Raw genomic sequence first — 14,395 nt, forward strand, 5'->3', positions numbered from 1 at the left:
GGGGGCCCATATCCAATATTCACAGAATCATTATCACATATCCAGTTCATAACAACAATTAAATTAGATATAGTCACCTACAAATGAAATAGAGGGCGCTTGTTTTATTGAGCAGGTCTTGCATAGAAGCCATAATGAGGCCATATCTGTGTATTATTTGAAATTTTAGGCTATGGTATGTTTATTTTTTCTTCACACAGGATGTTAGTGTGCCGTGGGACATTTTAAGTGTCAAAAGGGTGCCGTGGCACAAAAAAGGTTGCAAAAACACTGCTCTAGCCTACTTATGCAAGGAATATCCCCATAAGACGATTGCACAACAAGGCCAACCTTTGAAAGCTCTGCTTTTCTTTGTGATACATTTGAGTCACTTTTTGCTCACACAAAATCAAACAAAAAATAGATATTGACAAGAAGTGATTTTCCACATGACATTTCACATGCCATTTCCTTAGCTTGTAGAGTAAAATATTATCAATCAATAATACCCATAAGTAGTTTATTTTCCACAATTAGCTCATAAACGTAAGGTGCAGTGTCTCGACTGTGTCTCAACTGTACCCATATTGAGTACAGTGAGACAGTACCTGGTACAGTTGAGACACCCATTTTTAGCAAAGTGTTTTTCATTCAAATTCATTCATTTAATTTCAATTATCATTGGTTAAAATTAATAACACATGAACAAAATATGTGACACAGGAACAGATATGGAAAACAGTACAAATGGAATGTTCAAGTAATAAAACTATACAAAGTGTGTCTCAACTGTACCCCGCTGACCACCTCGCACATTTCTATAGATTTTGCAAGGACCTTACATGACACAATGCCATACAATATGCCAATTTTTAGGGCACAGACTAACGTTTGTAATGATATCAGTTACATTTAAACAGTCACATAAGGGTAATGAACTATTACTGAACTACTGAACTACTAACTGAAACATTAAGGTACATGGTGAAGTGAACGTCTTAGAAAAACGTTTGCCGATATCTTTGGATTGGGGATACCCATAGACATAATAATCTATTATGTCTATGGGGATACCTGTTTCCATGATCAGAACACTAATACGCATGTGCATAGCAAAAATAACAACTTGGGCTTGCTGCGAACGCAAGATAGCAAGGCGTCTCAACTGTAGTCTACACATGTCCCAACTGTACTCAGTCTACCCTATATCTATTTTTTTAATGTACTCTTTCCAGACTTTGCATGCATACGAACACGTTTTTCACAAGATCACGACTACAATATGAAACCCGAGTGTATTTGCTTTGCGAGTAAGATCTTGACTTGTGAGTAGTATACGCGCTCCTGAAAACCGGGCAAGCACTTTTACTATTCTAACACATTTTCTAGTTTGGTTAACTTAATCGGGAATATGTTGGCGATCTTGTCTGATTAATGAGAATGGTCAGGCAATTCATATTTCTAAATTTCCTTCCCCGCTGATGCCATATACATATTGTCCTTGGTGAGTCTGTTAAGCGGCGTGTCTTCTCTAAAGAGGAAGTAGACTTAGTTGTTTATAACCTGTGAAAATGCGGCTGGACTCCGTCGAGTTAGGATTGTGACCAGACAGCGCATCTTTGACACCAGGTGATGAAACCCATTTACTTCTGGGCTTTGCATAATGTATCATTAATTGCTGGCTGTGGCATATAATTGTTATGACAACGTTAGAATGTAAATGTAAAGTTACTTACTTACAGTTACTGACATACTGCAGCTGGTTGTACCAGTTCTACTATTGGAGAGGCTAGAACTATACAGTTCTTAAGGCGTTTTTGTGTTTGCGTTCGCACACAGTGAACTCTGAGACGCTAAACACATTTAGTAGCCCAATTATTACATGAACATAAAGTAATGAAATAGACAGCATTGCTAACGTTTATTGACAAACTACAAGCTCATGGTATCAGGAAGCATAAAAAAAAGAATCAGCAGAATCAGCATTGTTAATAACATTTCTTCTAATCTGTCTAGAAGGCGTTTGCGTTACAAATAATCAGTCTCTGCAGCCTTCTCATGCAGGTTTCATAAAAGGAAATTTAAACAAAAACTGAATTAGTTTTACAGAGATTTTTAAAAATGGCACTTCTTCCTTGGCATGCAGATCAGTCATGGTTCCTATGATCAGATCTATGGTCAAAGGAACTCTTTAATCCCCAGCTTCAAAAAGGAATTCTAGGAATTGTGTGTTCTAGGAACTGCAAAAAGTTCCTACAGTATGAAAGGGCCTATAGTTCCAATGTAAATTGGCACTACGTTGGCATAGGCCTACTCAGTCCATACAAGACGTTGGTGCACTTTACAAGCATTGCAAATGAGAGGTAAAAATCAGTGAGCAAAAATGGTTGTCATCAGATAGTATAGTGTTAATAAGATACAGGGAATTTGCTTGTAACATGTCAATCGATTTTGGACTTTCTTCTATATTTCTTTCATCACAACAGTTAGAGAAAGTGCGTGGCTTGTTCTCTTTCCATTATACATATTTATGTATTCTCTTTTCAATTAAAACCCATATGATCCCACTGTTTTATCAGATGACATACTCATGCATCAATATCTGCATTTAACATTCCTTTTATGGTAATTTCTCTGTGGCCTACTCAAAGAGCACCATGTGCATTCATCTTTTCTAACCTTGCTTGTGGTGTTGTTCTAGTCTGTTACAGGATGGCAGTGGTGACGGGTGGCGTGTTTGCGCACCTGTTCTCTCTCCTTGCTTCAGGCAGCTTCGTGTGGGGTGTGTTACAGCTGATCGGCCTGGCTCTAGTACTCATCATCTTCGTTAAAATTGTCCTGGTGTCAAGGAGACGCAGCGGACTGCGCTGTTTTGCTCTGCCCCCAATGCGCAACTGGCTTCTCGGTCACCTGGGCATTGTAAGTCACCTCTACACCTCAAGCAGAGAAGTTGATGGAATTGTAGAGTATTCTAGTTAGATTGCAAAATGCTTTAAGCCCTCCAAAGCAGAATCAAATACAATTTCTCTCTATCAGTAACTGACACAGTCTGATGTGAAATCTGATGAATTTGGGGAAATGTTGGCAGGATTTGTGCCACTCAGACCATATGGTGTTACAGCAGAATAGATTGTGTCCCTGGAGGAAATTGTGACATTGTAGTAAAATAGCTCAAAGGTAATCTACATCTATTGTTGTAACAGGAAATTGGGTCTGGACTAAGTGTACTTTTTGACTCACGGGTTCACCCACCCAATGTCACAACTTCTTATTAAATGTTAGTAAATGATTAAATGACAAATGTTAGTAAATGATTAAAAGACATTCTTTACTTTAGATTTGCTCATGCTTTACATATGCAAATTATGTGGCTAAGTCAGGAAGTATGGAGATAGAATTGTACTGCAATGTTTTGGGCTTCACACCCGCTTGACCACTGTAGTGTCTTTCTACATTATGTACCTACAGTTTGTAGCAACTATGTTGTACATTGATGAGATATTCTTTTTCCATATTGTGGAATGGAATTGATTAAATGGAAAATATATTGACATTCTCTGAAGTAAAACATTCAGTAATAGTTTGACTAATTTCTAGTTTGGATGAGCACATTAGTCTACATCAAGCCAAAGGCAATGAAATTACAATGACTGCTTGTGTCATCTTCCTCACGGTTGAGGAACTGTTTCTGGTTTATCAAGGGTTAGGTTTAATTCCAGAGGATGTGAACCAAGCCTGTACCCGAAACTCTTGTGAAATTGAAATGTGCTGTCCAGTAGCTCACCCATAACGATATCTCAGAATTATTATTAGTAGCCTATACAGTTTATATAATGGAGGAGATTATACTGTAGGAGGTAATTCCATGGATCAAGGACATGTTTCTAGGCAGTAAGTATGTGTGGCAACAAATCCGGAGTTCTTGCCATAACGAAGAAGAATATGTCAGCTCATCAAACCTCAGCCATTTGGATACCAGCGTGTGGACAAGCCTAGAAGGGTTTGGCCGTGGTAGTGTAGTGGCTAAGGAGTTTGGCTAGCATTCCCGGCGTCCACCGTTATACCCTTGAGCCCCAAGTTGCTCTGGGGACAATGGTCCTTGTAATGTAATTGATTATGTAAGTTGCTTTGGATACAAGCGTCTGCTAAATTAATTTATGTAAATGTAGAAGGGAATGTCTGCAAGAAACACCAGAGTCCAATAGACCTAACTGTGTCCCATAGACCTAACTGTGTCCCATAGACCTAAATGTGTTGTGATTAGGAAGTTGAAAGGATTTTAAACTAAATGTCCAAGTGTGGCAGGTTTCTATGATAGTTGAGTTTCTATGTGCAATGCAAGTGATCTGAGGTGGTTCACCCTGCACCCTCTCAGTAAATCTCATTATCACATTCTTTCTCTCTCTTCCTCTGTCTCTCTTTATCTCTCCATCTTGCATTTGTACTGGTGCTCAGATGAAGAGTTCAGAAGAGGGTTTGCGGGAAGTGGATGAGCTAGTGAGGACCTACCAGCACTCCTGCGCCTGGTTCCTGGGCCCTTTCTACAACCTGGTGCGCATCTTCCACCCTGACTACATCAAACCCCTGCTGCTGGCCTCTGGTGAGACTACAATCCATAGTTCCCATGTCCTCAGAATCTCCTAGAGACCTCATCTAAGGTGAAGCCTATGGTTAACTAGTGACTATGCATAAATAAAACAAGATCTCTCTCTCTCCCTCTCTCTCTTTCTCTATCTCCCTTTGTGTATCTTTGTATGGGTGGGTGCACACATACCCATATGCAGCTTCCATAACTATCAAGGATGAATTATTCTATGGGCTTATGAGACCATGGCTTGGTAACTATACAACATTGTGTCACTTCCTATGAATGTACATACACACACACATACACACACACACACACACGCACACGCACACGCACACACACACACACACACACACACACACACACACACACACACACACACACACACACACACACACACACACACACACACACACAGACAAACCTCACATTCATTTTGTGTTTGCCATATCAGGACAAGGCCTACTCCTGAGTAACGGTGAGCGTTGGTCACGCCACAGACGGCTTCTAACTCCAGCGTTTCACTTTGACATCCTGAAGAACTATGTTATCATCTTCAACCAGTCTACTAACATTATGCATGTGAGTCAGTGGCACGTCGTAACAAGCCTATCACGCACGCCATCTGAACTGCTGTAGACATCTGCACTCGCACACACGCACACACACGCACGCACGCACGCACGCACGCACGCACGCACGCATGCACGCACGAACATACACACACACACACACACACAACCTTGTATGACCTGCCCATAAAGTGGTATTTGATGAAGCTTTCAAAATACTGGGTGTAAACAGCACTTGTGCATACATGGGGTATCCGTGAGGAAAACTGACATGCTGAAGTTGAGGTCAGAATGCTGTGAATGTGTTCAGCGTTTGTCATCAAGCCACCAAGCAATTTGGAAATGATGCAGTACATTGAACAAAGTATTTCATTGCAGTTTATGCTATGCCGAACCCACAGGGTGTTGTTGGCAGTTATGCTGTTTGGTCTGTGGGACCCTGCATTTAGATATGATGTGCAACAATTTGCGTTTATTCAGAAGTCTGTTTTGTGCATGCACACACCCATGCATGCACATTTCATGTTCCTTTTCTTGCCATATTGAGGGGGAAATCTGATTGTGTCTTAGGAATTCAACGTTAGCTTGTTAGCTCAATGTTAGCTGATTATTAGTCAGCAGATGATAGCCTGATAAGAGGGTGGGAGGAACTGGCACAGATCAACAGAGCAACAGGAAACACAAAGGGCATGGCTGTAAGTGCATGTAGATTTCTCACACAAGACAACCTGATAAGAGCACCCATGGTCAGAGTGCAGCTAAATGTATGCTGTCAACAAACCACTTCCTGTTAGGATGGTCATCTCCTGTAAAAAAAAAAACAGTTCTGCTTTTCAACATAGTGTTACTACATGATGTTCTACTATGCTATTGCCATAGAAGCCAGTAAAGAAACAAACACTTGTGGGCTTTGCTGACATTACATTTCAGATAGGTGTAAATTATAATGATTGTTATGTTTTACAAAGCGTATGTTTTTTTTTTCCACAAAGTGAATAAACTTTGACAGCCAGATAATCGTTGTGCCCTTCTTAGTTTATAGTTATCTCTCATCCTAACAGAATCCATACATGTATGTATACAGGTTTTTCAAAGACCCTTTAAAATGTACTAGGAGGTATTTTTGTCTCACTGACATTCCCTTTCTTGTTTTGTTTTACTTAATCTTCTTTTGGCCTCCCTGCCTGTTCTTTTGCATGGGTGCTTGGCTTTTTCTGTGTGAAAATATAGGCAAAATGGCGCCGCCTTGTGACTAAAGGAGAGAACTGCCTGGATATGCTCGAGCAGATCAGTCTCATGACTCTGGACAGCTTGCTGAAATGTACCTTCAGTTATGACAGCCACTGTCAGGAGTAAGGTTTCACACATGCCCGTTCATTTACACATTTTCCCTCATGCAGGTAAAAGAATGCGTATTTGACAGTTTTCAGTCTGAGGCCAAACATGTTTGCAGGCCATAATCTTCCCACGTACAGTATTTCAGTATTCTTGACACTCTGGAAATGTATCCGCCCCTTAGTTTGCTATGTTATTATTATACTTATTTTTTACTTATACTGTATAACTATTACTTATACTATTATACTATTACTTATACTTATACTATTACTACTATTACTACTATTACAACTATTACAACATTATTATTATACTATTACTACTAATTATACTATTTATACTATTACTACTATTACAACAATTTAAAAACTATCCATAAGAAAAGGCTTTGCAACCAAGCATTTTAAAAACACAGTGTGACCAACATTCTTGAAGAAGCTGTCATGAGATAAGTGGGCACTGATCAGATAAGCCCCAGTAAGTTGTTTTTGTTGTTCATCCCAGAGAGCCCAGTGAGTATATCTCAGCCATCTACGAGCTGAGCGAGCTGGTGGTGAAGAGGCAGCGCTACCCGCCGCACCACTGGGACTGGCTCTACTGGCGCTCCTCTGAGGGCAAGCGCTTCAGGAAAGCCTGCGATGTGGTGCACAGCTACACCGCCAGCGTCGTCCAGCTGCGCCGCGCAGAGCTGGAACAGCAGGGGGCGCCAGAGATCCAGGCCAATGAAAACGCAGGCAGGAAGAAAGTCACTGACTTCATCGATGTGCTGCTTCTTTCCAGGGTCTGTGTCAGGACTTCTACACTGGGTGGCACTGCGTGGCACTTGTGTGCATTAATGCTTGATGCAGTTTGAGTTTGCATAAAATCAGCATTGAATTTGACTCCTATCTTTGCATGCCTTTGTAGCTGTTGCATATTTTCATAAAAATAGATAAAAATGGGAAACTACAGTGAATAACATTACAATTGAAATGCTTGTTTAGGATGAGGATGGCAACGGTCTGTCAGATGATGAGATAAAAGCGGAGGCCGACACCTTCATGTTTGAAGGTGAGAGTCTTTGTCAGTTCAAGATGACTTTACTTTATTTCTCTTTTGTTTCAATATTCATACTCCTTTTCTAACTCCATCATTGTCTCTCCTTCTCCACAATGTCTCCCTCTGCCACCTTGTGCAGGCCATGACACCACAGCCAGTGGGATCTCCTGGGTTTTGTACAATCTGGCCTCTCACCCTGAGTACCAGGAACGCTGCCGTGAGGAGATCAACACCTTACTGAAGGACCGGGATGAAGACGACATCCTGTGGTCAGACTTCATTCTGGTTCCATGTTATTTAGTTGTGCATGATCAGGACCAGGAAACAAGTGGTCTCTCTTTGTACTTTATTTTTACTAGTATACTGTATACTTAGTTTCAATATGTTTACTTAAAGGTTGCATCAGCGATAGCGGGGATACGTCACTTCTGTTGATGTTCAAACCCCTCCCTCCCGTGCAATTAAAACTCTCCTATATTGGTTGGTATACTCGTTGGTTATTGGTTGAAACACTTTATTTTGCCTTTGAGTGGTTGCCAACCCTTGTTGCTAGCAATTGTTATTGTGTACAGATCTCGGAGCCTACAGTAGGTTGCCTACATGAGGCAGGCAGCTTTTATGTTTGGGCCTTTTTTGGGCCTGAAATCGCTGATACAACCTTTAAATTATAAGACAATACTGAAAATAATAAATGGCTATGGCAGTGCTGTAATGCTGGTGTGAATGTCTGGCTGGGTGTTTCTGCAGGGATGACCTGACCAACATGCCTTTCACCACCATGTGCATCAAGGAGAGCCTGCGCCTCCACCCCCCGGTGCCAGCCCTGTCCCGCAAGTACTCAGTGGACAAGACTGTGCCAGGGGAGTGCACTATCCCCACGGGTAAGACAGGAAGGACCAGCGGGGGTCAAAACACTAAACTGCTGTTTGTGTGATGAGTTAGAGTTTTGGATTGTGGGCTGATGGGCGTGTGTGTGTGTGTGTGTGTGTGTGTGTGTGTGTGTGTGTGTGTGTGTGTGTGTGTGTGTGTGTGTGTGTGTGTGTGTGTGTGTGTGTGTGTGTGTGTGTGACATTTCAGGCAACATATGTCTGGTGAGCATTTATGGGACCCATCACAACCCAGTGGTGTGGCCCGATCCAGAGGTGAGGGAGTGGCACTGCAAAAACACACACCCATCCACTCGCATGTTTCTATTTCCCCCAGCGTCCAGTCCAATGCATTAAAACCGTGAGTCTTGTTTCTCTGCCCTGCAGGTGTACGACCCGATGCGCTTTGATCCAGACAATTCTAAAGGCCGCTCACCTTACGCATTCATCCCTTTCTCGGCTGGTCCAAGGTATCCTTTCCCAACAGTGTGGAGTCTCAAGCTAGCAATAGTTCTGTGTGTCAAACTGACTCAAAATATTTGACAATTAAGTCAAAAGTATCAATTCAGTAAAGTTCACTATACATAAAACTATGGAACATTTTGTAAACATATCTTATATTTCTCACAACTGAACAATGGACAGTAGCAGATAGCAGTACATTGAGCTTATATTGGTATTTTAGCGCAACTAGAATAAGTTGTATTAAATCATTATGTCGAGTTAGTTTGACTGGTTGGTTTTACAGTGTAGGTTAGGTGGTTAGGTTTGGAGGTTTGGTTGGCAAAGATTATGCTGTGAATGCATTTTACAGGACATTCACAAGCCTTTATCAAAATGGTGATGTATGTACCTGTAAATCAGCTGTCTTCACTGTTATCACAGGAACTGCATAGGGCAGAATTTTGCCATGGCGGAGATGCGCGTTGTGGTGGCGTTGACCCTGCGCAGGTTCCGAGTGAGCCTGGGGGGGCCACCAGTGCGGCGCGTCTACAAACTCATCATGAGGGCGGAGGGGGGGCTGCACCTGCTGCTGGAGCCACTGGACCCTCAGTCCACTTTATGCCAGAGTCCCCCACCATCACCCTGACCCCAGTGTGTGGCACAGTATTTTTGTTGAACCTGGGCAAACACATTGACTTTCTGCTCTGTTTTTTCTGTCTTCCTGCTGAATTAGTGTCTTCACTTGAAATAAGGACACTAACGGACTCTAAACATTTGCTCATAGTACTTGCACTTGTACATTCTACTTTAATGTACATTTATGCACATTACATGCACATTCCTCTTCTCTATCTCATTCATCAGGTAAATACTTAGACTGTGAAGACATTATTTTATTATTTTATAACTTTTGTACTGTGAGTTTAAAAATGTTTCACCAATAAACCAATGACATCCTGAATCTTATAAAACATTTTAGGCATTTTAGAAACCGTGGTCATGTCTATTTTTCTTCACTACCATCATTTATTCTATGACCCGATGATTGTTAAACACCACAGTGCTCTCATCTCTTAAAACATGAGGTTCATTTTACATCCCAGAAACACATTTCTTGTGCTTTGTGACTCAGCATCTACGTATCTGTTGCCCACAATCTTCAACATCAACAGCAATATCTGCCCAAAAACAAACCCTGTGGTAAGCATGCATCTGCTCAGTTACCACCCCCACCTAAGCCATGCACACTCAAACACAAACAGTCTGTCAGAAGGCTAAAAATAACGCATATAAATAGCCCATCACCCATGCAGCAGGGACGGGGGGGGGGGGGGGGTGGTCCTGAGGTGCTGGTGATTGTGTAAGCTTCTGCAGGGTGCACACACACACACACACACAACACATTGAACAGGAAGACATACCGAAACAGACAGACCAAACGATCAGTTAAGGGCAGCGGACACCCAGCAGCGAGCTAAGTTGGGGAAACTGACCAGAAGCACACATGGCATCGCCACCGCCAGAGGGGCCCCCTCAGCCCTCAGCAGAAGCCGAAGCAGAACCCTCGCCCGTGTGCCCGGTCTGCCAGGGTCCCGAGCCGCTGCGGCTCCCCTGCGGGCACAGCCTGTGCCAGGCCTGCCTGTCGCTGTGCCAGGGCGAGCTGGGGCAGGAGCAGTTGGGCTGCACCGAGTGCTTCGGCAAGGAGCTGCTCAGCAGCGTGCTCAAGCTCCTGCAGGACACGCTGTTCCAGGGCCAGCTGAGGCGGCCGCGGCCCCTGGGGGGGGGGCCCGGGGGAGAGGAGGACGCGGTGGGGGACAAGCCCTGGGAGGTGTGCGCGGAGCACGGCCAGAGGACAGGGCTCTACTGCACCGAGGACGAGGAGCTGGTGTGTGAGGAGTGTGTGAGAGAGGAGCACGAGGATCATCTCACCTGCTCCACAGAGGAGGCCGTGGAAGACTGTAAGGTGTGTGTGTATGCATGTGTGTGTGTGTGTGTGTGTGTGTGAGAGAGAACATTGACAACAAAATAATGAGTAATCTTTGTGCTGGACATGTTAGGCAGCAAATATTGTAAGAGTGTCTTTGGCCTTTTATCTGTGCCTGACTCTTTATCCCCAGAGAGAGCTGAGATCTACACTGAGGCCCTTGCAGGAGAAGCTGCAGACTCTGAACACTGCCAAGCAGAACTGTGACGACACAACAGACCACATCAAGGTAGGGCAAGACGGTAATTACATTCTGTGTGCTCACACTGAAACCCTAACTAATTAGTAAGGCCTCTGCAATTCTGTGCAAATAATTACATCTTCTGCAAAATAAAGCAAACAAGATTCAGGCAATTTAGTGCCAGATTACTTTGAACATTGCAGCCCAGCCACATAAAACCATGTGACATACAAGTCACCGAGGACAATGTCTACTTTCTGGCAGAAACAGTCCGAGCACACAGAGAGGCTGATGAGGGCGGAGTTTGAGAAGCTCCACCGCTTCCTGCGTGATGAAGAGGCCGCTGCGATAGCCGCACTCAAAGACGAGGAGGAACAGAAGACCCGCAAGATGAAACACCGACTGGACAGACTGTCCGGAGAGATCGCCTATCTGATGGACGCCATCAGCACAGCAGAGGAGGCCATGGAAACTGACGACATACTGTTTCTAAAGGTAAGGCTGACGTGTTCAGGTTCCTAAACCGTTGCATACTCACTCCCATCTGAAACAAACAACAAACAAACTTCTTTTTTGCTGTGTTTCAGAACTATAAGAAGATAACTGAAAGGTTAGTGAGTTCCCTCTACATATAAATATGGGGTGATTTTTACTTCTGGGTTCCACTCATTTGAGGTTCTATTCTCTTAGAACTCAGTGCACCGTGCCTGATCCACCAGAACTATCAGAATCGCTGATTGATGTTGCCAGTCACGTGGGGTGCCTTAAGTACAGAGTCTGGGATAAGATGCAAAGTATCGCTCAGTACAGTGAGTTGATATATCATGAATATTTTGTTCCTTTTCTCAACATAATTTGGGTACAGAATGTAATTCATGATGCATAGCCAGTTTACTTCTGTACGTGTAAATCTCCTAGAAATTGACCAAGTCCATCTAAGTAATATGGCTGAATATGTATGCTAGCCTGGATGTTTACTCATGGTTTCTCCTTCTCCCCTTGAAGATCCTGTGACCCTTGACCCCAACACAGCAGACATTTGTCTGTCAGTATCCGACGACCTCCTCACTGTCCGCTACACGGAGGAGGATCAGCAGCTGCCCGACAACCCGGAGCGCTTCAGCTTCTACGAGTGCGTGCTGGGCTCTGAGGGCATCATCTCCGGCTGCCACTGGTGGGATGTGGAGGTGGGCGACTGCTCTGAGTGGGCCCTCGGTGTCGTCTTGGACACCGTCCAGCGCAAGGAGTGGTTCCCGCCCAGCCCCGAGCGCGGCATGTGGACCATCTGCTTGTTGGGCGGCGAGTACCGCGCCCGCACCGCGTCCAACACACCCCTGGCGCCCAAGAAGAAGCCGCAGCGGGTGCGTGTGCAGGTGGACTACGAGAGGGGGCGGGTCACCTTCTCTGACCCCAGTGACAACGCGCTGCTGTACAGGTTCAAGCACAAGTTCACTGAGATGGTGTTCCCGTACTTCTCCAACACCTGCAAGCGCCACCCACTGCACCTCTCCACTGGAAAAGTCACAGTCATCACTGACTAAGCTGCACTAGTGCTTTTGTAGTCTGTACTGAGCTGCACTAGTGCTTTTGTAGTCTGTACTGAGCTGCACTAGTGCTTTGGTAGTCTGTACTGAGCTGCACTAGTGCTTTTGTAGTGTGTACTGAGCTGCACTAGTGCTTCTGTGCTTCACTAGTGCACTAGTGCTTCTGCTTAGGGCAGCTGTGGCCCACTGGTTAGCACTCTGGACTTGTAACCGGAGGGTTGCCGGTTCGAGCCCCGACTAGTGGGCCATGGCTGAAGTGCCCTTGAGCAAGGCACTTAACCCCTCACTGCTCCCCGAGTGTCGCCGTTGTAGCAGGCAGCTCACTGCGCCGGGATTAGTGTGTGCTTCACCTCACTGTGTGCTGTTTGTGTTTCACTAATTCACCGATTGGGTTAAATGCAGAGACCAAATTTCCCTCACGGGATCAAAAAAGTATATATACTTTTTGTAGACTGTTCTAAGCTGCACTAGTGTTTTTGCAGTCTGTACTAAGCTGCACTAGTACCTCAGTAGACTGTTCTAAGCTGCACTAGTGTTTTTGCAGTCTGTACTAAGCTGCACTAGTACCTCCGTAGACTGTTCTAAGCTGCACTAGTGTTTTTGCAGTCTGTACTAAGCTGCACTAGTACCTCCGTAGACTGTTCTAAGCTGCACTAGTGCTTCTGTAGTCTCTGTACTAAGATGCACTAGTACCTCTGTAGACTGTTCTAAGCGGCACTATTGCTTCTGTAGTCTCTGTACTAATCTGCACTAGTACCTCCGTAGACTGTTCTAAGCGGCAGTCTTTCTGAAGTCTCTGTACTAAGATGCACTAGTGCTTCTGTACTACGTTGTACAGTAAGTCAAACTAACCATTAGTGTGAACTTCAGACATGTCCTTTAGTAGACATTTAATTGTGGCTTTACCTTTACAATGAGAGGATGAGTAGAACTTCAGACATTCAAAAGGGGGTGGTGTCCCTTAAGAGAAATGACAGAGGGACATTAGAAAATAGAGCTAAGACAACTGGAATGTAGCAGTTTGGTATGTGCCATATTCCAGATAGCTGAATAGTGTCCTCACCCACATGATATTGGGCTTAGTGAGAGTTCACCACAAAAGCAGATCTGAATATCACCAGTGGTTTCGTGTTTGGCTTTTATTCTATTACACTATTTTATTCTATTACACTATTGGATATTATTCCCCTTCATTACCTGAGGTAAGAGATGCCACCATCCTTTTGAAAGGCGGGTATGTGTGTTGTGTTGATGCATTGCTGATATTGTATATCATATATAATCATTAAGCATGCCACATGCATGGTATACTATGTACATATGAGATGTACAGAGGAAAATGTAGTGTAAACACAGTCCGGAACTGTCTAGGCCCATTACTTTTCTGCAGTGGAAATAATTTAACATTCATGGCTTCGCATGAGACTAGAATTACATACAGTGTTGCATTTTGCACTTTTGCATAAACAAAACATGCTGCTGTCCATTTCTTAAGTCTCTTTCATGGGTATCCTTGAGAGTGTTGTATAGATGTTTAACATTTTTGGATGTAATAGAAATAAAGACTTTTTAGACAAAATGTTGGAAAGTCTTTTAGTGTTTTTCCATCCTAAGAGAAGAGGAGAAATGAAACCTGGTGCCTGGGCCGGCTGTAATCCTGCGATGACACGCCACCTGTTGCCACCAGTCATCCGTGGGACGCCGCGCTGGGTCACATGGTCTGCCCTGGAATGTTGTGTTGAACTGACTCTCTGGCCCGCGGGGCTGTGGAGCTCTGGCACCCAAACATGTTTTTAACCTTTCAACTTCTGCCATTCCCCTTGGCCATGAGAACCAAGACTCCCTGCAGGAAACTTGCACT

The 14,395-nt window shown here is 43.9% G+C and overlaps 2 protein-coding genes across 2 annotated transcripts; both read left to right on the forward strand.

The window, feature by feature from the left end:
* The first annotated feature begins 1,113 nt into the window (after nucleotides 1-1,113).
* LOC143138168 (cytochrome P450 4F3-like) lies at nucleotides 1,114-9,569 on the forward strand. Its single transcript, XM_076298643.1, has 13 exons — nucleotides 1,114-1,608; nucleotides 2,681-2,898; nucleotides 4,435-4,579; nucleotides 4,764-4,817; nucleotides 5,022-5,149; nucleotides 6,370-6,491; nucleotides 6,982-7,258; nucleotides 7,461-7,527; nucleotides 7,655-7,784; nucleotides 8,263-8,396; nucleotides 8,593-8,657; nucleotides 8,769-8,851; nucleotides 9,267-9,569. The coding sequence occupies exons 2-13, from the start codon at nucleotides 2,692-2,694 to the stop codon at nucleotides 9,469-9,471; spliced, it is 1,617 nt and encodes a 538-aa protein (XP_076154758.1). The 5' UTR covers nucleotides 1,114-1,608; nucleotides 2,681-2,691; the 3' UTR covers nucleotides 9,472-9,569.
* A 638-nt stretch (nucleotides 9,570-10,207) lies between these two features.
* Nucleotides 10,208-14,100, forward strand: LOC143138611 (E3 ubiquitin-protein ligase TRIM39). The gene is made up of 6 exons (XM_076299045.1): nucleotides 10,208-10,788; nucleotides 10,943-11,038; nucleotides 11,255-11,485; nucleotides 11,578-11,600; nucleotides 11,681-11,799; nucleotides 11,996-14,100. The coding sequence occupies exons 1-6, from the start codon at nucleotides 10,330-10,332 to the stop codon at nucleotides 12,529-12,531; spliced, it is 1,464 nt and encodes a 487-aa protein (XP_076155160.1). The 5' UTR covers nucleotides 10,208-10,329; the 3' UTR covers nucleotides 12,532-14,100.
* Nucleotides 14,101-14,395: the final 295 nt, after the last annotated feature.

The sequence above is a fragment of the Alosa pseudoharengus genome, unplaced genomic scaffold (genome assembly GCF_046254945.1).
Source record: "Alosa pseudoharengus isolate Yale_2024_CS ecotype anadromous, Long Island Sound unplaced genomic scaffold, YU_APseudo_1.1 YU_APseudo_1.1_scf_21, whole genome shotgun sequence".
Classification (NCBI taxonomy): domain Eukaryota; kingdom Metazoa; phylum Chordata; class Actinopteri; order Clupeiformes; family Clupeidae; genus Alosa; species Alosa pseudoharengus.

Excerpts from the sequence above, each read along its gene's own strand:
- LOC143138168 (XM_076298643.1), top strand. The coding sequence starts at position 2,692 with ATGGCAGTGGTGACGGGTGGCGTGTTTGCGCACCTGTTCTCTCTCCTT. Across the intron at positions 4,580-4,763 it reads ACCCCTGCTGCTGGCCTCTG|CTTCCATAACTATCAAGGAT; the intron begins GTGAGACTACAA and ends ACCCATATGCAG. Across the intron at positions 7,528-7,654 it reads CGACACCTTCATGTTTGAAG|GCCATGACACCACAGCCAGT; the intron begins GTGAGAGTCTTT and ends CACCTTGTGCAG.
- LOC143138611 (XM_076299045.1), top strand. The coding sequence starts at position 10,330 with ATGGCATCGCCACCGCCAGAGGGGCCCCCTCAGCCCTCAGCAGAAGCC. Across the intron at positions 11,601-11,680 it reads TATAAGAAGATAACTGAAAG|AACTCAGTGCACCGTGCCTG; the intron begins GTTAGTGAGTTC and ends CTATTCTCTTAG. Across the intron at positions 11,800-11,995 it reads GCAAAGTATCGCTCAGTACA|ATCCTGTGACCCTTGACCCC; the intron begins GTGAGTTGATAT and ends CTCCCCTTGAAG.